The sequence below is a fragment of the Anolis carolinensis genome, chromosome 1 (assembly GCF_035594765.1).
Source record: "Anolis carolinensis isolate JA03-04 chromosome 1, rAnoCar3.1.pri, whole genome shotgun sequence".
NCBI lineage: Eukaryota > Metazoa > Chordata > Lepidosauria > Squamata > Dactyloidae > Anolis > Anolis carolinensis.
Window position 1 is genome coordinate 316,632,972 of NC_085841.1, and position 26,006 is coordinate 316,658,977.

At 39.9% G+C, this 26,006-nt stretch overlaps 1 protein-coding gene and 1 long non-coding RNA gene across 2 annotated transcripts in view; one reads left to right on the forward strand and one right to left on the reverse strand.

Moving 5' to 3' along the window:
• Window positions 1-2,830: 2,830 nt before the first annotated feature.
• LOC103277652 (uncharacterized) lies at window positions 2,831-20,627 on the reverse strand. Its single transcript, XR_505586.3, has 3 exons — window positions 20,525-20,627; window positions 18,596-18,810; window positions 2,831-3,678 (listed from the first exon to the last, which is right to left on the reverse strand). It is a non-coding gene; the product is annotated as an uncharacterized LOC103277652 (long non-coding RNA).
• rasgrp1 (RAS guanyl releasing protein 1) overlaps window positions 20,228-26,006 on the forward strand; it is a 72,755-nt gene continuing 66,976 nt past the window's right edge. The window contains exon 1 of the mRNA XM_003214495.4: window positions 20,228-20,436. Within this exon, the coding sequence (XP_003214543.3) occupies window positions 20,243-20,436 (194 nt within the window). The 5' untranslated portion in view covers window positions 20,228-20,242. The remainder of the gene's footprint in view (window positions 20,437-26,006) is intronic.

Consider the following 26,006-nt stretch of genomic DNA (forward strand, 5'->3'; position numbering starts at 1 on the left):
TCACATAAAGAAGCTCTCTACAGTATTGTACCCTATTCCCAAAATGAGCTCAGCACATTGGATTGCTCTTTCAAAGTCTGAAACATGACAAAAATGGTTTTCAAACAACCTGATATGGAAACTAATGGAAGTTAAGAATTACTCTGTCTTTTTAATAATAGTTTTTTTGAGTTCTTTTTGGATGCAGTATGGCATCTGTCTCGGATAGCTTGGCCTGCTCATATCTAGGGCCCATTCACCAACACAGGTCTAGCACTGGTTCCATTTAATGTCCCTGGTAATTTCCTATGAATACCTGAGGCTTGTGGATTGTATAAGGCACTAGAGTGCTCTGGCTGAGAATTCTGTTCTAAAGAACACCCTCTAAACTTCAAAATGTGTTACCCTCTACTATTCATGGCAGAATATTGCCAACTTGTGAGAAGGATCTACAATTTAAAAGGTACGCATGATGGTCACTGTTTTTGACAAGGTATCAGATTGCAGATAGAGATTTAGATGTTCCCTTGGGCCATAAGGCTAGCCCAGCTCTCTGTATCTTCCATTTTCTTCAAATTAATGTTTAATTCTGTTTCTGGCAGAAAGAGTTCCACTGCTGAACAGCTCTTACAGTCCGGAAGTTCTTCCTCATGACTTCCATGTTTATGTTATGGTCTTGCTAGGGGCTGTTAACTTTGTTAGGAATGCATAAAATATGTTTTTTAAAGGTTACTATCCCATTTGTTAGTGGAGACAGATGGTTCCTAGTGCTAGCTAATTCAAAAGCATTGTGCAGCTATTTTACCACTTATGTGTGTTTTTTTCAATGGGAGTGGGAGTGTGGTGGAAACTCCTTCTCTGGAGGCTTTTAAACAGAGGCTGGGTGGCCATCTGTCTGGGGTGCCTTGATTGTAGTTTTCCTACATGGCAGGGGGTTGGACTAGATGGCCCATGTGGTCTTTTCCAACTTTATGATTCTGTGATTCTATGATTTGATAGGGAAATCCAAATTAATGCTCTGCTTCAATTTTTCAGTTGCTTTCAAAATGTCCTAGTTTCCTTCTCCATCCCGCTTTCCTCCTTTGTCCTTAGTTTGCTTCCATTGGTGTAACCTGAGAGTTTATCTACAATGTTGAATTAATACAGTTTGATACAACTTTAACTGTCATGATTCAATGCTATGGAATTATGGGAGTTGTAGTTTTACAAGGTCTTTAGCCTTCTTTGCCAAAGAGTGCTGATGCCTCACCAAAATACAAATTCCTTGATTCTCGAGCATTGAGCCGTGGCAGTTAAAGTGGTGTCAAGCTGCACTAAAGCTGCACTGTAGATTGCACTCAATGTGAAGATATTAGACAGGAAACAGCAGATTCCTGCCCTACCCTGTAAATGTAGGCAACACAAGCTGCTGCAGTCTCTCCTAACTGGTCTATTCTTCCACATTAATCACTTTTGCCATATTTACTATATTGGTGTTGCTTAGTCATGTGTGGCCCATTGTTATCTGTGAATTGTTGGAGGGGATGTATCTACATGACTAAGGAGATAGTAAATATCCCAAGAACATCACTCCAGAGGTGTGGGACCACCAGATAAGGCATGACAAGAGGAAATACATCAAAGAAACATAAATCCCTTTATCTGTCTTTACTATACCTGCACATCTGCATATGGAAATATGGTTGGACATCTATCCGTTTCTAACACTATTGTCTCCATTAAATGCCACATGTGAGGCAGGGCAATTTTATTCTAAAGGTCCAGAAGTACTCTTTATTTTCTGTTCTCCTTTAATAATGGGTTGCTTCAATTGAGGAATGTTGCCTTTTCAGGAAATCAGACAGAGGGTGGGGAAATTTGGAAATGCTTTTTCAAAATGCTAAGAATTGAGAAGCCTGACAAGCAGAAAACAACAGCTAAAGTGATGCTCTGCTACTGTTCATTTACAGGTATGGTTTATCTTTTCCAGAAACTTTCCTGGTTTCTTCAGTGTCTTGAAGAAAAAGAAAAAAAAAACACTTGAAGTGAGTGGGTGTCTGCCTACTTCTGTGGAGTGACTAATAGGTTAAAATGTCTTCTTTTGTTTCTGTGCTGAACAAAACAAATTAAAAGTAATGGGATCAGGAAACAAGTGAGGATTTAGGTGGGAAAGTGGCAGCAAATAAAGAAGCTTACATTAGACATTTATCCTATACTTGAACATCTTAAATTGTTTTTCCTATGATTATAGGAAACAGTCCCTATATAAGGGATGATCCCTATTTTTGTGTGCCTGCCCACTATAAATCTATTTGCTTCCAAATGGGCAGCTTTTAGTGCTACTAATGAATAAACACCATGCATTAGTGCCTGTCCTCTCCCCTCCCTCCCCTAATTGAGTGCAATCTTCTTCTGCACTTTGATACCCTATGCTTCCAAATGGACAGCTCTTAGTGCTACTAATGAATACATGCTATGCATTGTTTTGTATTTCACAAAAAAAGTGGAGAAAAATTGACAAGAAGTTTCAAAATAGAAGATGAAGCACCATGAAAACCTTATTTGAAAGTACTGACGCTTTCACTTCTATCCATAATTTTTCATTTGTGTGTGTGTGTGTGTGTGTATATATATATATATATATGTACACACATACATATATACATATGTACCTATATACATATATAATTTACAATAATATATAATATTATAATATATTGTATATGCATATAATACTAATATTATTTTGTAATACAATATAATACTAATAATACAATATAATAATGTTAATTATATATTATATATTACATGTAATATTAAAAATAATATTACAATATATTGATATAGTACAGTATAGTAATTTATTGCCAGTACTGTGCTGTGCTAATAATATAATATAATATAATATTGTATGTAAATATAATTTGTAAGCTGCTCTGAGTCCCCTTCGGGGTGAGAAGGGCGGGATATAAATGTATTAAATAAATAAATAAATTTGAGAAAATATTGTGATGTTTTTTAAACACTTACTTAATATGCACACATATTTCAACTCCATATTTTTATATGCCTTATAATTATATTCAGATAGCAAATCCAGCTGAACACATTCAATGTGAATATATCGTAAGTGGAATCAAGTCAATTGTGAAATAAATGTCAAATTCTGTATATATTTTGTGGTTCAGAGTAGATAATACCCTGATATATTTAAGATTGTAGACTTTGAATTAAAGTCTGGTCAACATTCTTCTGTTTGTTAAAATGAAAATAAACTGTTAATAATCAGTTTGATATCACACTGTCCTCTGACACCAATGTGAGACATAGGTCTCTTACAAAACAGATAAATACAACATAAAGCAGTCTGAAAACGGTACAGGTTTTTGATTAGGTAAAAATCCTTGAAATTAGATTTTTTCATGTCAGAACTGACTTGAGAAACTGCAAGTCACTTCTGATGTGTGAGAATTGGCTGTCTGCAAGGACGATGCCCAGGGGACACTCAGATGTTTTGATGATTTTACTATCCATGTAGGAGGCATCTCTCATGTCCCCGTATGGATCTAGAGTTGAAGCTGGTAAAGGGAGCTCATCCGCACTCTCCGCAACACTCCAGGTTGGATTTGAGCCAGCAACCTTCAGGTCAGCAACCCAACCTTCAAGTCCTCAGTCCTGCCAGTCCAAGGGTTTAACCTACTGCGCCATCAGGGGCTTCCACTGAAATGAGATGAGAACACAAGTACCCAAATTATTTTGGAGTGGCAAGATTCTGATCACTTCATCTTTTCTGACAGTCTCCTTAGCTATACATTTTAGAAGGCTATCAAGATGTAGGCTAAAATTGGGGTAATCAAAGGATGGGACTTGTTAATTTTATGAAGTGCATCTCACACATGTTTCTTCCCATGTATCAAATGCTGAAACAGTTGTTGATATCTATATAGTGCAAAGTATGATGTTCTACTTAGGAGCTGTTTGAATGACGGCTGTTAAGTGTGAATTCCTGTAGGATATGGTAGGCAATGTACAGCTCTCACAAAGTTCTTGGACTGCAACTCCCATTGAGTATGCTGGCTATGGATACTGGGATTTGCGGTAATTGTTGGGAACTGTATGAGAAATTGTAGAATGCATTAACTTCAAGGATGTGCACATATTGGAGAATAAATATTAACTTGCAAATGACATTAAAATCTCACTGATTTCCCCCCTGCATGATGTGAAAAAGTACAGTTGGTTAATGTATCATCAGCTTCTCTTTCGGTTTTGTTTTCAAGTGTGTACCTAATTTAGAGGAATGATTTATCCTTTGCACAAATATATTGCACAAAATGGTTGCACCATCATTTTGTGTCATATTTCATATCACTACATATTGTGAGTGAAAGCAATGTTTATTCCCAAATTTACATCTGTTTCCTTGTGTTTAATTAAAAATACATTCAGGATGGATATGAATTTATGCCTTTCAAGTACCTTCATTCAGCAAACCTCTTCCAGCTCTCCAGCTGCTAATAGTTTGCTTGATGTGCCTTCCTCTTGATATGTTTCTCCTTTTTGCCTTCCATTTGTGCCTCTTCAAATTCCACAGCACTGTTGGTAACAGCCGACCTCCAGTTAGAATGCTCAAGTGCCAGAGCTTCCCAGTTCTTGGTATCTATGCCACAGTTTTTAATGCTGGAAATTAAGCCCATTTTTAACTCTCTTTTTCCTGTCCACCAACATTCTGTTTTCCATTCTTGAGTTGAGAGTATAGTAATTTTTTTGGGAGACAGTGATCAGGCATTCAGACAACATGACCAGTCCTGCAAAGTTAATGGTGGAGGATCATCGTTTCACTGCTGGTGGTCTTTGCTTCTTTTAGAATGCTAACATTTGTCCACCTGTCTTCCTAAGAGGTTTGCAGGATTTTTCGGTGGCAACGCTGATGGAATCATTCCAGAGGTCAAATGTGATGTCTGTAGATGGTCCACATTTCACAGGCATATAACAGGGTTGGGAGGACAACCCATTTTCATGCCACCAGAAGGCTCTCACCTGCTGCCCTGTCCCTTTAAGGTTCTAATAATAATAATAATAATAATAATAATAATAATAATAATAATAATAATAATAAAAAAAACTTTATTTATACCCCGCCACCATCTCCCCAACGGGGACTCGGGGCGGCTTACATGGGGCCATGCCCAAGACAGTACAATATAACAAAATATAAAAACAACATATCAAAATACAATTAAACAATACAAGAATAACAATGCACAGTACAGAACAAAATCAAAGCAAAAGCAACATGACATAACAAGGGCGGGCCGCATGGACACAAAGTTAAAACTCGGGGTAAGAAGAGATAAGAATAAAACCATGGGGAACAGGGACATGAGATAGTGAAATCAGTCTAGAGGATAGATGTTGGGGGGGGGGGGGTAACAAAGGAGGTATATAACAGTTACTCTCCGAAAGCACACCGGAACAGCCATGTTTTTAAATCTTTCCTAAAGGCTAAAAGAGTGGGGGCTTGCCTGATCTCAATGGGCAGAGAATTCCACAATCGGGGGGCCACAGCAGAAAAGGCCCTCTCCCTTGTTCCCACAAGGCGGGCCTGAGACAAAGGCAGTGGCGACAGGAGGGCCTCCCCTGATGATCGAAGGGCTCAGGCAGGTTTATGGTAGGAGATACGGTCACGAAGGTAGGTGGGTCCCAAACCGTTTAGGGCTTTATAAATGATGGTCTGCACCTTGAATTGGGACCGGAAAATGGGGGTGGAGCTTAGCCTCAGCTCCTGCCAGCTTCCAAATGGCAGTTATTTTTGTCAGTTAGGGTTTGTCAGTTAGTGTAGCCCTGGAAGGAAGCATAGGAAGCTAGAAGGAGCACAGAAATTCACGTCATGTTGGATCTATATTAACTGAAGTCATGTCTGAACTGTATTAATTCAAGTCACATCAGAATTGTATTCAAATTAGATTAAAAAGCCATATAAGACAGTGATACATAAAGTCATGTCAACATTGTATTAAAGTCATTGCAAAGATATGTAGAATCCAGTCACATCGGGACTTTATACAGTGTGGCAATAACCATCCAGAACTGAATAGACTTCAAAGGTTTCCTTTTCTCACAGAGACTTTTGATTTCCCAAATACATCTCCAATCTGTCCTTTGTGTTATGGTGCCTTCCAGTTCATTTAGATAGGCCCCTTTAGGCCCCACCCCAACACTGCCTATAAAATACAGATTTTCTGATTTGAACTGGATTATATGGCAGTGTAGACTCAAGGTCCTTCCACACAGTTGTATAACCCTAATGCCAAGACACATAATCCACAGTATCATGGATTATCTTGAGTCCACAAGATAACTGCTTTATAATCCAGTTCAGTGTGGATTTTATATAGTTGTGTAGAAGGGGCCTCATATAATCCAGTTCTAAGCAGATAATATAAGATTAAAATATAATATATAAAATTACTGTGGTATAATAAAACAGAACATTAAAAAACTCTAAAATCAGGACAGTACCCATCCTTTCAAGCAGCAAACCTATTCCATTGTATTTCAGCTCACCAAACAAGGATTTGCATAAGAAGAAAACGACCAGGCTTTGAGACTGCAAGGCTATTCACTGCTATTCCACCTGGTCAACAAATGATTCCCATAAGCGTGGCCAGGCACAGCTAGTAGCTTTATAAAAAAGCATCTTGTTATCCCTATGAATGTCCTGATCCTCAAACACTTTCTGCTTCATTCGGAAAAATGCTGCACTCTCAGAGCTCAGATGGTGTTATATTTCAATGTCGATGTTGACTTTTGTGGAGAGGTGGCTGCCAAGGTGGAGGAACTGGTCAACATTTTCTAATGTTACATCATTAAACTGAATTTCTGGCATTGCAGAGGGATTGGTTGTTGCCTGCTGGTATGACCCTTTGGTTTTCTCAATGTTCAGTGGGAGGCCAAGCTTTTCGTATGCTTCTGCAAAGGTGTTTAGAGTGGCTTGTAGGTCTTCTTCTTGGATATCATAGGGAAGGGCTACGGCCCTGTGGTGTCTGTTTTGCTGTCTGTGCTCCTGTTCAAAAGATTTCAGCTCACTTTCTGTCCCTGTGAGAATTGGATTTTGAAAAATTTGTCTTGTTGTGGAATTTCCCTTCTGAGATGTAGATTTCTCTTGCTTCCTGTTGTCTCACCCACATTCTTAATTATGATTTGTTTGTAAGTCGGATGTTTGTAACTCGGAGACTGCCTATACACTGAAAGCCGAGGATCATATCTTGGTATAGTTTTTAAGTCAAGAGTTACCAAATGTAGGTTATTCGAAGTTATCTATGTTGTTGTAAGTTGCTTTCTCTTGCACCTTTCTCTTTGCCATCAAGATAATTTTTTTTACTTCTTAATTTTTCCTTTTGAAGAAATGACCTTGCATGCTATAACACAAACCAATTTTTGAAATCTAATCTGTTTCCAAAATGGTCTAATGTGGGGCTATAATAGATAGCAGTTCTAAAGCAGAACTATGCCCACTGGAAAACAGTCGTAGAAGACAGCACCTTCTTTATAAATCTTGGAATTTTGTCTGGTAAAAGTGTAAAGTTACTTAGACTTAAACCTTATCTTTCTGGTCCAGGCCAATCTATGCAATATCTTCCTAGGCTGCAAACCAGAGTTCGGTTTATTGCTGGAGGCTCCTGGGCCACAAACATGAGTTCATTTCCAGGTTTTAAGTAGCACTTAATTTCTTAAGTCTGAAGGAGAGGTTAAGGAAGAAGCTTGTATGCTCTCATGCCAAATCTCCTACAGCCCTATCCTTTGCCAGAAGTTCCCCATCCTTTGTTTGAAGGAACAAATCCTACAGCAAGCAGCATATCAGCAATAGCAGATGGAAAGTACTTCCTTCTTCCATACGTTATATCAATTAGGATAGCAATGGCACTAGGTGACAATATGAACTAGGGAACAGGTTCCAGTTTGAAGAAGATTGTGTTGGTTTAAAATGGAATTATAATTTTTGAATGTGTGGTGTAGTTCATAAATTGTTTAAAATAACTTAGGTCTAATTGGACTATTACTATTGACTCCTTATACACTGTTGGTCATTAGAATTGGTTCCTAAATGGAAAAACCTCTATCATAAGGTTTATAAAATCTACACAGAAAAAACTGGGGTAGTGGGACTTTTGGAAGAAGGTTTTGTTTTAGTTCTTCATGTCTCTGGCTGTTGATGTTTGTGCCATCAAGTCATTTCTGACATATGGTGACACTAACGTGAACTTTGTTTTCTTGGCAAAATTTGTTCAGAAGAGTTTTGCTTTTACCTTCATCTAAAGCAGTGGTTCTCAACCTGGGGTCCCCAGATGTTTTTGGCCTACAACTCCCAGAAATCCCAGACAGTTTACCAGTTGTTAGGATTTCTGGGAGTTGAAGGCCAAGAACATCTGGGGACCCCAGGTTGAGAACTACTGGTCTAAAGCTTAGAGAATGCGACTTCCCCAAGATCACCCAATGTGCTTTCATAGCTGAATAGTAATTTGAACCCTGGTCTCCAGAGTCATAGTCCAATACTCAAATCATGCCATCCCAAAATGATCAGAGAGAACTGATAAAATGGAATGACTGCATTTATGCTGCCCTGTGTGATTATCACAATAGTTGCTTTACAGGAGGGAAATTACATGAATTCCTCCCCTTCATCATTTGTTTTCATTTCTGTGCCTTGTCTAGAGCAGCTCAGGAGTTCATGGCTTCCATGACAACCTCTTAAATTATACGGAGCCCAATGCTGGGGGCTCACAATAGCAGGCTTCAGACATTGATTCAGCATACAGGTAAGCTCTACACATAAAGAGGTAGAATGGCAATGTGCATGCTGGCATCATCCCCTCTGATGAGATGGGAAAGTTAATCAAAATATAATTCAGCCGTATTCCTGCCAAAGGAGGGACATGTTTAGCAGTTAGATTTGAATTGTTCTCACTTAAATGTATGTGGAATTGCTATACTAAAAGATAAATAATCCTATGTACTATGTTATTTTCCACCAACAGTACAACTGTCTTGTAGTGGTGGGATTGTGTGTTCCTGTGAGGCAAGAGGTTATGATGACAATGACAATGCAGCTGGTATGGTGTCCCCTTTTCTTAAGGTTCAGCCAGATTCAATGTGCCAAACAGCCAATGGGCAGCAGCAATAGTGGTGGTATGACTCTGTCTGAGGATCTTTCAGGCACAACAGCAATGACATCTAGCTAACACTTGTAGTTAGCAAAGGAGGCAGAGTAAATGTGGTTAGAATGTCTTTTACCAGGAAGACTATGATGAGACAATCCAAAATGAAACAAAACATTAATGCGAGAAGATGGCACTCAATGAGCTACTAGAGTAGAGCAGATAACTATGAGTAGTGTTGCAGCGAATGGTATAACTGGACTCAAACTGGGTGGTGAGGACTCCCTCCACCATTTGCCACATTGGTTCAGCTCGCTGAATCCACCCTAGGACTCAGAAGGGCAGCTATGAAGGATCTAGATAAGATTCTGAAGTGTCCAGGATTGTCCATGCCATCATATTTCCAATTTCTAGGTATGGTTGTAAAAGCTAAACAGAAAGGAAGAAAATCAACTCATTTAAAATATAGTGTAAGAGAATTGTTCTATAAATTTCATGGACTGCTAAAAAGATAAATAACGAATTCTAGAGCAAATCAAGCCTGAACTCACTCTAGAAGCTACAATGACTAAACTGATACTGTTGTACTTTGGATATATCATGAGATGATATGCCTCACTAGAAAAGACAATGATTTCTAAACTAGAAGGCAGTAGAAAAAAAGAAGACATAATTACAGATGGATAGACACAGTCAAGGAAGCCATGGCCTTGGGTCTACACAACATGAGCAGGACTCTTGATGATAGGGTCACCATAAGTCAAAGTCAACTTAAAGGAGGTTAACAACAGCAAACATTGTAAGTCTCTCTTGCACTATATTTGTCAACATGAGATAGGACCTTGAATAAGAATGTGAAAGCACATCTAGAATTAAATTAGTCACTTAGACATATGAAAATTATTTTGCAACTATATACAAATTATTAGGTTGCATTTTTAATTATGGGTGGAAAGGAACCAAAAAAACAGGAAAAAATTCCCACCATTGTCAGAGAACACTGTGTCCTTCCATAGAACTTTATTATTTTCATTTACAAGTTGCATTGTGTTCTCTTTACTGTAGTGGAGGAATTTAAAACATATTTTTGAACTTTAATCCAAAATGTAAGCACAATACTGAAATGTTCAGTGTCACCAGATGTTGCAGATGTTACTATGTGCCCACAAGAAATGAGTTGTTTTCTTAGACTGAATGAAACTAAATTTAGCCATGGGGGAAAAGCTGTTAAGGGCTTGTCTTCCACCCAGCTATTTTTATCCTCAAAGCCTTTCTGATCAACATTTTACCACAGCTGGCTTTGAAAGCATTTGGAGAGGTTTAAACAATATACTATTTTATTGTTCTTGTGAGATTTCACAAAAGGGAATGTGATCATTCTGCTTCCTGAATGTAACAGTTTAGTGATATCTCAGATAGTGATATCTACCTTTACTATCATCAGTTGTTTAGAAAATGTTATCATTCTAAGAAAAACGAATACAGTAACAGAGAGATCAGCAACAAAAGCTTCATGTTTTCACAATATTGTTCTAAAAGCATAACACAGTCTTCCAATTTTAGCTGTTAACAGCTTTGTTGATGCTGTATACTTTCAAGTTGTTTCTGAAGACTCTAAGATGATACCACCTTAAGGTTTTGACTGCAAGGTTTTTTCAGCAGGGGATTGTCACTTCCTTCATCTGAGGTTGAGAAAGTATGACTTGCCCAAAGCCACCAAATGTGTTTCTATGGCCCAGCAGTGAATCAAAATTTTATTTTCCAGAGTTTTATCCCAGCATTCAAACCACTATGCCAGATTGGTCCTCAGCTATTACAAGTGCAGTTTTCCCAAATCCATTATTAGTCCCAACAAGAGTAGATCCATTATCTCTATATTGTTAGAAAAGGGAATGTGCTCAAAGTTTAAACAAGTGCTGTAGCTTTTTCAGTGTAAGTCAAGGTAAGAGACTTTCAGCATGATCGTACCGGGGCAGTGAGTAAACTGAGGACTGGGGAATTTTTGTTTAGTGTGATATAATCTCTGTGTAAACTAGCTTTGCAGTTTCACTTCAGTCTGGGTTGCCCTTATCATTAGGCACATTGTGGCGAATGTCTAAGGCAAAAGATTTTGAGTGTCCTGAAAAGGCATCAAAGGGTTAGTGCCAGGTTAAAGTGGGTAGGGAGGTAACATGTGGGATTTTCAATGTCATGTACTAAAATAACTTGTCTGGCTTCACACCTTTATTTGGATGGATGATGGACCCCATTTGTTGTAGCTCAGGCAGCAAAATGTCTTACCTGGCTTTTTGTGTGTGTGTCAGGAGCAACTTGAGAACTTGCAAGTCGCTTCTGGTGTGAGAGATTTGGCCGTCTGCAAGGACGTTGCCCAGGGGATGCCCAGATGTTTGATGTTTTACCATCCTTGTGGAAGGCTTTTCTCATGTCCCCGCATGGGAAGTTGGAGCTGACAGATGGGAGCTCATCCACGCTCTCCCCAGATTTGAATTAGCAACTTTCAGGTCAATAACCCAAACCTCAAGTCAGCAGTCCTGCCGGCATAAGGGTTTAACCCACTGCGCCTGGTGTTGACTTTGCAAGTTTGCATACAAGAAATTGGATGGACATAATTTGATAAAAGTGACTCTCCTAATACTGTCAGAAGCAGCATCAGTGTTAATTCAGATTATTATATTATCCCTGTTGTAAGTGTGACTGTTCTGGGTTGATGTTAATTAGTAGTTAACCAATTAAGAATAACTATTTTCTCAAATTGCCGCTGTTGCAATGTATCTTTTTATATGATACATTTATTATATGAAAGTGTTCATTTTACTGATACAGATTATGACCAGAAACTAAAAAAGTAACTTGCATTAAATTACCATGTGATGACAGCTTCAGAAAAACCAGGCTACTTACCGACTGCAACTGTCATAGCATGTTTAACATGGTTACACAAAGCCAGCAAACTGTACTAAATTTCAGGAACCTTAAAAAAAACTTAAAAAGTTAATTTTCTAAATTTTCAGCTCCTCTCCCCAAGTCACATGTATTTACAGACTACTTTCCTATCAGTCCTTTTACTGATTAAATTCTACAGTATAGTTTTCTTAATAGTAGGCATATCATCCTAGTCATCTAACCAAAATCTTACTTGATTCGAGGGTGATTTAAATTTGCTATTATTCTGGTACATATAGCTAATAAAAGGTTTCCATATACCTTTGAACAAATTATTTTATTTCTCTTCCCTCCAATCTTACTTTGTATGTTGCAATCTATTTATTGCTGTTGTGATTATCCCCTATTACTATTTGGGATTGATGGTAATAAATTATGCTTACTAGAATTGTTGTGCTTGTGTAACATATAAAAGGGGCAAAGCATTTTAAAAACTAAATGTGAGAAAAAAACCAATGGGAGCTGGGAAGCATTTCTGATTGCTCAGATGAGGACAAGATACAAATGGGAATTCATCAGCTGAGGCAACGTATCATGATATCGCTGGAAGCTATGGGTTATTTTTGTAGCATTTTTCAGAATGGGAGTAGTAAATTGTTAGCATCTACTGTTTGTAGATATTGCGGTTGTGACATATAAAAAGGTAAAGGTTTTCCCCTGATGTTAAGTCCAGTCATGTCTGACTCTGGGGGTTGGTGCTCATCTCCATTTCTAAGCCAAAGAGCCAGCATTGTCCGTAGACACCTCCAAGGTCATGTGGCCAGCATGATTGCATGGAGCGCCATTACCTTCCCGCCGGAGCGGTACCTAGTGATCTACTCACTGCTAGGTTAGCAGAAGCTGGAGCTAACAGCGGCCGCTCCCGCCGCTCCCAGGGTTTGAACCTGGGACCTTTCGGTCTGCAAGTTCAGCAGCTCAGTGCTTTAACACACTTCGCCACCGGGGCTCCTTGTGACATATAGCTTGATGCAAATGACAACTCAGTACTCAGCTACTGTATTGTAAAAAGTAAATTTCATAAATAGAAATGGAACTGAAAGCAAAACTGCCAACATCAATCTCTCCTGCAACAAATACATGGTGCAACCACATCTGAAATGCTGTGTACGCTTCTAGCTGCTGCACCTAAAGAAGATACTCTGAAAAACTTTAGCAAAGGACAAACAATACAGGAGACTCTCAGTTAACTAAAACTCATGTGACCGGAACTTTCACACAACTGGCAAAAAAGTTAAAAATACTTCAAATTTAAAAAGCTGTTTTTATAATACAGAAAAAACCTGCAAAATTTTGTTACATTAAGTTAATCCCACCTGCAGCGGTTAACTGAGAGTCACCTGTATTATCAAGAGATTTCAGCAACTTTTCTAAAGGGAAAAGGCAAAATATTGAGCCTATTTAGCTTAGGAAAGAGATGAGCAAGATGAAACATGAAAGAGATGAGCAAGATGAAACATGACAAAAATCATGCATGGTTTAGAGCAGCATTCTTAACATTTTCTTAACCATGGACTCCCTTTAAATATATTTTGTTACTGCAGGCGGTTGAGGCTCACCTCAAGATTTAAAACCCCCAAAATGTGTCAAGGGTCTTCAAATTTGGAGAGAAAGGAAAGGAAAAAAATAAGTAAATGTGCTCACATCTACTGTATTATGTTTATTGGAATGATTCCATACAAATTTAAAATAGTAATAATAATACCTAACCAAAGCCTAATATTACTTGTTAATGTTAATGAGCTAAAATAAGCATGGTTGGTGGGGATGAGGGAGAAGGCCTTCTCGGTGGTGCCCCTCCCCAACTTTGGAAGTCCCTCCCAAGGGAAATTAGGCAAGCTCCTACATTGTCCTCCTTTCGAAGGGATTTGAAAACCTGGTTGTTTCAGCTTACATTTGAGATTGCCTAGTCCCTAGTTATAAATGCCCAGTCCCTAGGTTCCATAATAATATTTTGTTCTCTGCACTTCATCCAATACCTGGCCCTACAATACGCTGCTTGCACTATCCCATGCCTGGCCCTTTGATAGCTTGGTCATGCCCATTGTACAATAGCAATTGGTTTTGTTGGGTATTTTGATTGAGTTTTAACACTGCTGTTTTACACTCTTACGTTTTATTGAATTGTGATTTTATCTGGATAGTTATATTGTGCTTTTATCTGGATAGTTATATTTAACTATGTTTTTTATTTTAATTGTGTTTTGATGGAGTGATTTGCATTTTTTTTCATGTCAGGAGCTACTTGAGTCACTTCTGGAGTGAGAGAATTGGCCGTCTGCAAGGACGTTGCCCAGGGGACACCCGGATGTTTTTTGATGTTTTTACCATCCTTGTGGGAGGCTTCTCTCATGTCCCCACATGGAGCTGGAGCTGATAGAGGGAGCTCATCCACACTCTCCCCGGGTGGGATTCGAACCTGGCAGCTTTCAGGTCAGCAACCCAACCTTCAAGTCACTTAGTCCACTACGCCATCTGGGGGCATTTTGTGTCTGTGGGCATTTTGTATGTAAGCCGCCCCAAGTCCCTTCAGGGAGATGGCGGTGGGGTATAAGAATAAAATTGTTGTTGTTGTTGTCTTAATATATTATTGGAGCCCCTGGTGGCTCAGCGGATTAAACCACTGAGCTGCTGAACTTGCTGACAAAAAGATTGGCAGTTTGAATCCAGGGAGCAGAGTGAGCTCCCGCTGTTAGCCCCAGCTTCTGCCAACCTAGCAGTTGTGAGTAGATCAAGGTACTGCTCTGGATGAGAAAAGTGGGGCTGCATTTCACTTACAAGACCTGTAGCTGAAACCTGTATTCTGAGATTTGACTCTACATTTTTCAATTTTTTTCTATACAGAGAATGATTTTTTTCACAAGAACGCTGTTATTGCAAAACACTAATACTTTCATAGCCGTCTTCAGTTGTTCTGGAAAATTTGCTTGGATATGAACCTGGAAATTGGAAGGGGCTATTTCTTGGACTGCAATTTCAGAGCGCCATCCATGGATATTTACATGAGCCTACTGCTGTGAGCCCCTCTAGTTCATACCCTTTGACTGAAAACAGTTTTTGCTAGCATCAGAAACAGGAAAATATTCGCAGAAACCATCCTGCAAATCTATTAAATGTTATGTAATAAAAAGTGATGTGCCCTCCATAGACTACTCTTCATTGGTAGAATCAAGAAAATTTGTGTGGTTTGAAAATGTTTTGATTCAGTAAATGATGCCACCATTTCATTCCTTTTCATCATTGCATCAATCTTGTCATCAACTTGAAAAACCTTTTCTCCTTGAAGATTTAAGTTGAACATATTTAAAGGGGTGAAGATATGGCAGATATGCTAATTTTATTAACCAGGAAAATCTGTCAAACAATTGCTGGGGTGAAACTGCTACTCCGCGATGAATAATAATTTAATATCATCACAATTCCCCAAAACATGAAAAAAAACTTTACCTTTTGATATATATATAGATAGATAAATAACTTTATTTATATTCCGCCCTATCTCCCCGAGGGGACTCAGGGCGGATTCCAGCAACAAAAGGTAAACATTCAATGCTTATACAAACAACTACAAAACATTGACAGACTACCCAGCTACAATGTGAAGAACTTCACACCATAGCAAAGGTGTTCAATGTCCATATCTTTGCAAAGATGCTTTTAAAATCTTGGATTCAAGTCTTTACTTTAAAAGACCCTAAACATTCAGTTTGGATTGAGTTATTTACTGTTTAAACTTGTTTTTACTGTTAAATACTTCTTCAGATGTAGTGTGTAGCAGTGCAAAAATGAATAGAAAGTCTTTGAAAATATTTTTCTCCTGTTCATATCTAATATTTCCCAATAAGGTCATTGCCATGTTTGTGCTTTTGTCCAGCTGCAGAGCAAAATAGCAGAACATGCAAATTCTTTCTAATGACTGTTTCTTGATATTGATCGACAAATGGCTAATTTGCATCTTAACTGTGTCATTGATAAAGGCATTAAGGAAAGGTCCTTAGCCACTTTCTCGATTAATACAGATTTTTGCAGCAGGTAAATACGTTCTCTGGCTGTTGCTGCAATTTTTACCACAATAATATCAAAAAGTCACAACCAGTTTTAGTCACAGAAATTGAAGAATGAATACAATCATTTTCAATATTCCAGTAATTCTGAAGTCACACTGATTGACTCCAACTCTCTCTTCTTGTGAACATGATCATCCTTTTATATATGAATTTCTTTAAGAACGTTCTTGACACAACTAAGTAACTCGAAAAAGCAACAAACATTTCAAGAACGTGGTGGCACATCATGCATAATACTAGAGTTTGGTGCTGCTACATAGGCAGCTTTTGACTGTATGTTTGGTAGTACAAAATGTCTTGTACTAACTCTAAGCCACTTAGCACCATTCACTCGCATGTTCTCATTGTGCACAGAACTAGCAAGTGCTGAGTACATTTTTGCTACTTATTTTCATAACTGTTGGACAGTTTGAGATATTGTGATGACACTTTAAAAGATGTCTATTACTTGCCAAAAACTCTTGCTCTTTGAGATCTGTGTATCGCCATCCACCTCCCTCCCTCCCATTTTAACTGTAAGAACTCACAGCATTTCTTCAAGCTTCGTAGTTCCCAGAGGGATCTGTGGACCACAAGATAAGTCTGAGCAGGACTTCTTTAACCTTATCTACTCATGACATTTCTACACAAAATACATGGCCCCAGGTATATAGGCATGTAAAATAGATATAAAAATCAAAGTTTAGTATTAATAAATCAGCATTTGCAAAAACTGCTAAACAGACTGATTTTTGTGTTGTTGAAGGCTTTCATGGCCAGAATCACAGGGTTGCTGTGAGTTTTCTGGGCTCTATTGGCCATGTTCCAGAAGTATTCTCTCTTGACATTTTGCCCAGGCATCCTCAAAGGTTGTGAGGTCTGTTGGAAACCAGGGAAGTTCCCAACTTATATATCTGTGGAATGTCCAGGGTGGGTGAAAGAACTCTTGTCTGTTTGAGGCAAGTGTGAATGTTGCAATTGGCCACCTTGATTAGCATTAAATAGCCTTGCAGCTGCAAAGTTTGTCTGCTTCCTGCCTGATTTTTCTTTTTGTGGAGTACAGCTAAAGCATTTTTTCCAGAGACCATGATAAACACTGCACGTTGTTGCTAACAGATTTTTGTACATTTGGTTTCAAAAACCTGTTACTGTTGCCAATTTTTTTTATGACCCTAACATTGCACTCAGTGGACCCCATTTGGAATTAGGACCCACAGTTTAAGAAGCAAGAATTAAGAGAAAGCAGGGAGGGAGAAACAGTTCTTTCTCACTCATAATTCTAGAATAAAGCACTAACCTAAAGTGGTGAGGGATTAAAGCTTATGAAAGGAAGTATTTCTTCACACAGTGCATACGTAGTTACATTCTGAAATCCACTGCTTTGCCGTGATGGCTGCCAACTCAAATGGCTTCCAAAGGGCCCTGGACAAATTAAGGGGGATGGGCCACCCATAGCTACTGGTCAGGATACCTAATATGTCATTTCCAACTTCAGAGGCAGTGTATCTCTGTGTGTCAAATTACTAGAGAGCACACGATGGAGGATACAGCAGCACTCATGCTATGATGATAAGCTTCCCATAGAAAAGTAGTTGGCCACTGTGTGAACAGAATATTGGCTAGTTCCTCAATCTAAGCTGACTTGGCTATTCTTGTGTTCCTACAAACTCATTTTGCATATCTCAGGCTTTATCTAGAGCAGTCATTACTACATTTTTTGCATTTTTCCTTATCACTTTTATCTCTTTTACCCTTGACCCAAGTTTACCTGCATAGTTAACTGAAGATAACCTTTTATTCAAAATATGAAATGGCTATTCTAGTTCAGGCAAGTTTAGTGTATACTTTTAAAACCCCACTTATTATACAAGGAACAGTTGATGTGGCCTAGCCATGCAAAGAACATAAAGCAACCAATACCGTTAACCCACTTCCATACGGACTGATTCGATCAAGGAAGTCAATGCCCTGAGTTTGTAGGACATGAGCAGAGATGTTGATGCTCAATTTTCAGGGAGGTTTTTCAGCCATTGCGTTGCCATGAAACTGATTGCAAATACAGTAATAACAAAAGCAGACTGAACAAAGCAAAGCAAAACAAAAACAGCAACAAAGCCACCTCTGTTCTTCCTGTAGGTAGAAGAAGTCAGGATGCAGGAAATCTGATCTCAGGCCCCTTCCACAAAGCTGTATAAAATCCCATATTTTCTGCTTTTAACAGGAATATATGGCAGCATGGACTCAGATAACCCAGTTCAAAGCAGATATTGTGGGATTTTCTGCCTTGATATTCTGGGTTATATGGCTGTGTGGAAGGGCCCTCAGTCCTCCAAGAGCAATGATTCCCAAACAAAAGACTATAGATGTTTTGGATTTCAGCTCTCAGAAGCCTCCGCTGCCCTGGCCAATGATCAGGGATTCTAGGATCTGAAGTCCAAAAGACTTGGGAGACAAGAGTTTGGGAAATACTGCCTCCGAACCAATGGTACTCACCATATTATAAACGAGTGCTGGTCCATCAGTTTGTAGACCCCAGTCTGCAGCAAGCTGCTGTTTTACAACTCCAAAGGTTCACCAGCATTGAGCCATAGAAGTTGAGGTATCATTAATTCTACAGTGTGGATGCACCCACAGCCTTCGAGGAGGCAAAAGCAAACTTCCTCTGTCAGGAAACCTCTATGATGAGATGACCCTACGTTGGAAATGACCTGAAGGCAAACAACAAAAAAGCTGGTGCACTTACATGTGAGCATTGTCCCTCCCAAAGAAGAATTCTGCCCCCCTCGGATGGAATGCACATTCAGTCCCCAAACCTTTTGAGCCTTAAAAATACAGCTTAGGCATTCAAAGAAAAAGGGCAGGCAAAACCACAAAGAGAGAATGAATCTAACATGTTCCAGGTGTCAACAGTTTACAATGTTGTGGGGTGTTCCAGATGTGTTGTGGGGATATTATGTGGTTTCTAAAAGTGTTTTCTCCTGGCATTTTGCCTGCATCTGTGGTTGGCATCTTCAGAGGATCTGATGGTTGTAACACAAGTGGAGTATATATACCTGTGGACTGTCCAGGGTGGGAGAAAAGAACACAGACATCAGAAGAGCCACAAGAACAAGCCATGAGAGTAAAGACAAAGTTCCACTCAGAGGAAAAGTGTCCTTACCATACATCAAGGGAACCACTGACCGCATAGGGAAGCTGATGAAGAAACACAACCAACAAACTATCCACAGATCCACTAAGAAAATCTAACAACATTCAGCAAAGGATAAGAGGGATCCTCTTACCTCTGCAGCCTCCGGTGGCCTAGGGGATAAAAGCCTTGTGACTTGAAGGTTGGGTTGCTGACCTGAAGGTTGCCAGGTTTGAATCCCACCCGGGAGAGTGCGGATGAGCTCCCTCTATCAGCTCCAGCTCCATGCGGGGACATGAGAGAAGCCTCCCATAAGGATGGTAAAAAAACATCCAGGCGTCCCATGGGCAACGTCCTTGCAGATGGCCAACTCCAGAAGCAACTCTGGTTGCTCCTGACATGGAAAAAAAACAAACTCTGCAGGAGTCTACCATATACCACAAGTGGACAAGTCTGCATAGGGACCACCAAATGCAGCATTACCCAAACATGAATAAAGGAACATTCTTTGGAGGCTTTTAAGCAAAGGCCATCTGTCGGGGGTGCTTTGAATGCGATTTTCCTGCTTTTTGGTAGGGGTTGGACTAGATGTCCCATGAGGTCTCTTCCAACTTATGATTCTAATGTGTAGGGTAAAGGAAAAGTTGGAGATGGAGGTGGATTTGGCAAAGCAGCCCTCTTTAAATCCCACGGAAAGCAGTCAACAAAGAGCTCAGGACTTCAGGAGGGGATGCTGGCTGGCTTTTCTCTCTTTCTCAGGGTGCATCTACAGTTTGACTCCACTTTAACTGCCATGGCTCAATTCTATGGGATCTCTGGAGTTGCGGTTTTAAAAGGTTTCCAGCCTTTTCTGCCAAAGAGTGCTTGTGCCTCATCAAGTGTCAAATGCCAGGATTCCATAGCATAGCATCGAGCCGTGAAAGTTTAAAGTGGTGTCCAATGGCACGACTTCTCCCGTGTGGATGCACCTTGAGGGGCGGGGAGGGGACCGGCCCCACTTCCTCGGGCGGATGGAAGAAGTCTGCCTTAACCCCGCCTTCCGCGCTGGGCTCCTTGAGCGCTTGGCGGAGAGGCGGCCGGGGCAGCTGGCCTTTCCACGCGAGGCGGCGATGCGAGTGGGCGCGCCCGGGGGGACCCCCAAAGGCACCCTCCCGGGCCGAGGTGACGGCGCCATGAACCCCCCGGCTGGCCAGGACCCCACCCAGTAAGTCCCCCAAGACTTTTCCCCCTTCGCGCTGCTTGCCTCCCCGTCCTGGCTCCGTCCCCCCCCCCCCCCGGCCTTTCTTTCTCACCTGCCTTGCTGTGCCTGGAGCGGCGAGTTGCGACCGCGTCGCCTTTTCGGAGAGGAAATGGGAGCCAGAAAAGTTGCAAAAGGCTCCAAATGTTCCGCACTAGAGAGAGTGAGTTAGCATTCACTTTGGAAACAAAACAAGCAAACCCAGTCCTTCTCCAAGTATTGATTTATTTCTAGTCTCAGAAGCAAAGTAAAAAGTGAACGAGGTCATTCAAAAAGGGAAAGTTTGCGAATCTGTGTCAAGTTGGTCGTTTCTGAACGAATAAGAAATCCTGCCCCAGGGTTTTTTTGTTTTGTTTTGAAGGGGTTCTAAAGGCACCAGGTGACCTGATCTTAGAAGCTAAGCAGGGCCAGGCCTGGTTAGTCCTTGGATGGGAGACCAACAAGAAAAAACAGGCACTGAGGTCTGTATTTCAGAGGAAGCAACTGGCGAAACTTCATCAAAGGCATTAGTTAACAGGAGACTTGAAGGCACACACACACATGTAGCCTTTGAGTATACAGCAGGTATGAGCAAACTTTGGCCCTCCAGGTGTTTTGGGCTTCAACTCCCACCTGACAGCCTCAGGCCCCTTCCTTTCCCCCCTCATCTGCTTAAGGGTGTCCAGCAGTGCCAAGTGTCTGTGGTCTTTACTGAAAAACACTGTGTTTATGGTTGGGAGTCCAAAACCTTCCTTGGAAGTGCTGACATTGGTCACAGGTAGCACACGGACAATAGGCCCCCTTTGGCTGCCTGGGTTAATCAATTTGGCAGAGACAACAGGAGTTTCAAATCATTTCCTGCAGCGGTTTTATGTGGGGGCAGAAGAAAAAGTTGCACTTTCTTTTGTCTTTGTGTCCTTTGGGAGGCTATGTGTGTGAAGAAGGGTTTTGGCCTGAGAAATTGCATTCTGTAGCACGCTGTCTACTCCATGCAAACAGTCATTTGTTGTTCTACACATGTTGGTTTCAGGGTTGCCAGGTAAAATAAGGGATGGGGCTCCTGTCCCTTTAATGGTTATGAGAAGTGGGAATTTCAAGCGCTGCTGCTTGTGTTGCAACATCTGCTGAAGTTTTTTCAGTTAGGAGACGAGCCACGACCTCATTTCACCTGGCAACCATATGGTAGTCGGAACATAACAAAGATCCATGGTTATGTTGCAAGAAAGAGCTTCTACCAAAGCTTCAGGCTCATGTATTCCCATCTTGCTTTCTGTTGTGACTATAAGGATGGTATTGGAACCTTCTACTTCTGTTTTAGATTAACCGCACTTTAGTCATTAACCACAATTCTGCATGGGGTTAGGGAACCTGTTCAAAAGTTTTAGAGTGAGAATAGAAGGAGCTTGTTTGTTAGATACAAATAAATACGCTTTAAACCGAACGGTATAATGTTTTGAAACATCCATCTGATACGGTGTTTTATGTAGTGTCTCACAAACTTAAGTTTCCAGATGTTATTGGTCTACAATGCAAGGATGCCCCTGCCAGAACAGACAGTGGCAATGATTCTGGAAGTTAAGTCCAGCTGACCCAGGTTTGGAAACCATTAAATGTAATCAGTAACTAAAGTATGATCAGTTGAAACAGATGAAGTTCAAACCATAGTTAAAACTGAACTGTATTATCATCTATTGTATTGAAAGCTGCTGACATATTAAATGTTAACTTACAGAGTGAACAAGAGCTACTTTTGTGCCTCTCTGGAATAGCAGCAATACAGAAGTGTTTGGGGAAGGGTTCAGCACACCTCAGTTGGTGCCATCTCAGATGTTCTCACTGAGCGATCGATCAGCCTGTTTAGATAAGGACTTCATCACATTAAGGCAATGAAATGGATGAAAATGCTTGGCTCAGTAGAGGTCCATTTTTCTTATGAAACAGATGAATTCCTTACCTTCACCATATTTCATGCAACTCAGTATGTTCTCCACATTCTTTGAGTAAATTTCTCATCACATTACAGATCTGAGGCCCTGCCCACCATCCCTCCCTCTCCTCTCCTCGAAATCTCAGCCTTGCTCTGTATTAACATGAGAACTGAGAAGTTTCTGAGCACGCTCAGTATGTCCCTTCGGGATGCTGCCTAAAAGAGAGGAAAGGAGGAAGGAAGGAAGGGAGAAACAGAGGGAGACAGAGAGAGAGAGAGAGAAAGAAAGAGAAAGACAGAGAGAAAGAAAGAGAAAGAGTTTGCTTCCAGGAGCCCCCTAGATTCAAGATCCAAGAATGCTCACGTCCCATTATATATAATGGCATAGTAAAACAATGCCTCTAATATAATAGGGCAAACCCAAGATTGCCTTTGTGGGTTTGGAGGAGGGGGTATTTTCAAGCTATGGATGATTAAATCCAAAGATGCAGAATCCAGGAATATGAAGCCTCTCTTTCCCACAAAAACTGACCATATTCTAAACCTCATGAGTTGTTCCTTTCTTGCTAGGTGTGATCAGCCACAGGGAGCAAGAGCCTATCTCGGGGAAATAGCGTGGGATAAAAATAAAGATTATTATTATTATTATTAAATGTATGGCCAAATTGTATTAAACATCTTATTAATATCTTACACCCAACAAGTTGAGATTTACCTGGCAAGATAGGGCCAGATAGTGTTCTAGATTACTTCATCATCATCATCATCATCATCATTTAATTACTTATTAATCGCCCTCCATCCACGATGCTCTAGGCGATTTACAAGATAAAAAAGGATAAAAATACATACATACAAATATTGATTAAAAATATTAAAATAGATTAAAAGCTCTAGTAAAGAGCCAGGTCTTGAGTGCGAGGGTAAAAGGCCCCAACTCACGCATGGCTCTCATATAGGGCGGCAAGGCATTCCATAAGGCAGGGGCAGAAACAGAAAAAGCTCGGCGCCTGGTCCTCTCCAAGTGCACTTCTCTAGGACCCGGTACATAGAGTAAGTCTCGTTGGGATGGTCGTTGCGACCTCCGATGATGGGAGAAGAAGAGACGGTCCCTAAGATACGATGGGCCCTGGCCGTAAAGAGTTTTAAAAGTCAGGACTAGCATCTTATATAGACCACGGTAATCAGTTGGAAGCCAATGCAGATGCTGCAGCACTGGTGTTATGTGGCATTTCATGGGTGTTCTTGTGAGTAGCCTGGCTGCCGCATTTTGAACAATACGGAGCTTCCGGGTCGTGGACATCGGAAGCCCAACATACAGGGCGTTGCAATAGTCCAGCCTAGATGTGACCGTGGCATGACTTGTACGAGTTTCAGAGACTAATCCAATAGAGTTATACATGGCAAGATACCTTTATTTAGGGGTTAGTGCACCTCCCTGTCTGCTTTGCACTGAAGATTAAGGTCTTTTCAGAGAGCCCTCCTTTGTTATTTGCCAGTGGGACAATATGCTGTGGAAAGAGGTAGGAAAGGGCATTCTCTGTTGTTATGGATTATCCACCCTTTAGATGCCTGCTTTTTGAAGCCTAATTGATTTGATCGGAATTGGTTTATAGTTTTTAATTGTTTTCACTTATTATAACTGGTTTTAAGATGCCTTGTTTTTAATTTTTCAAATCTTAATCTTTAGAAAGTATTTATATTACTCCATAACAACAACAGCAAAACTTTATTTATCCAACCCTATCTCCCGGAAGGGCAGTTTACAACAAAAGCTGGCAAACATTCAATGCCAAGAAAAACATAACAAATACATAATTACCCTAAATGGTTAAAAAAAGGTAAAGGGTGATTTCCGTGTGCGTTGCTCTGAACACCATGTTATGGGGTGGGATATAAATATTTTAATAACTAAAATTAAATGACGTCTTGCCTGCAATGTGCCTAGTGGATGTGCCATGGATGGTCTTGCCATATCACTTCAGGGACACATTTTCAAAGTCCACGGGCAACTGAAAACACTCAACTGGATGATTTCAAGAGAATAGAACAGTAGGAGAAAAATAGCTTCTTGATTGCCATGTCCATCTAGAGTAGACTTAATAACAAGATCCTTTATTCAATTACATTTGTTCTGAGATTTCCATCTGTATCTCCCAAATTGCTTCTTTGCCCTCAGCTCAGGTGTATGCCAGGAAGTCAAATGAAGCAGAAAATAATAATTATGGCAGCCTTTTGAATCATCTGTGTACTACAGAATGACCAGGGGATTTAATTTGTTTGCTATATAATCCTCCAAAACACCATGCAATCCATCTAGATTTATCAGTCGCTGGATATAGGCCATCCTAATAAGTCTTCAGTCTTGGCTGAAGGGAGAGCCAGAGTGGTGTAAAGTTTCGAGCACTGGGTTGATATCCCTGCTCGGTCATGGAAACCCCACAAGGGAGGTACTGCTCTTGTCTAAATCTCAGCAAGAATGGACCTGAGTTAATATTAAGCAACATTTGTCTGGATTTGGACAAGGAGCAGAAGTGGGGAAGGAAGTGCTTCTAAGTCTAAATTATGGCTGGCATCCTGTAGGTGTGCTGTGGAAGGCATTGAAGAAATGATATAGAAATTCATCGTTATTGACATCACTATCACTAAAATTTTGTATTTTAATATGAAAAATATATGAAAATGTAAGGAATTGAAGCAGATAATTTCCATGATCAAACAAATAATATAAAGGACAGAGGATAACTGTTCCCAAGGGGAGAAGCGAAGAGGGAAAGGGAAAATTGGTATGTATAAGTGGTAGATAAGTACTGTATAGAAATGTAAAGGATAGGAAAGCAGGAATCAACAAATTTATAAGATTGAATACAGATATGTTTGTATATATATATATATAAAGTAATAGTAATTATTATAATTTATCTGCATAACAAAATAAAATTATATATATATATTTAAAAAACCCATCTTTATTTCCCCTGGTTATAATGGAGAAGGGAGCCAGATATGGAATCTTTCTTAATCATTATGTGCTGATTAGTATCGTACAGGAGTGAAATGTTGTCCCCTTTTCTCCACTTTGTCTGGGAAATAAATAGCTGTGGCAATCCAATCTTCAGTGGGTAAAAAAACAAAGCATAAGACCTACCCACCCCTTACCCTTGGTGCATGTGCAATCTACTCAGTTCTTCCATAATTACTTTTATTCAAAAGAACAGCAACAGACATGAGAATCCCTAGCACAGGATTCAAAGATTTATTTAAGTGGGCTGAACTGGAAGGCATTCAACTCAGTTCTTAAAATTCAACAAAAATATTTGTCCATTTTTATCCAAGCACACTTTCAAAATGTTACTTTTAATTTAGCCATATATGAAAAGGTTTTGTTTACAAATACAGGTAATCCCTGAATTACAAACATCCGACTTACATTTGACTCCTAGTTACAAATGCAGGGGATGGCAGCACTAGGTGGACCCAGGTATGAGACTGAGCCAGCAGCATGTGTTGGGTCTTTTGCAGTATTTGAAAATGTTTAAGCATTTACATACACAGGTAAAAATAAATTATATGTTAAGATAAATAACTGTCCAAGTTGCATTTAAAGTAAAATTCTATGCAATTTTTTATT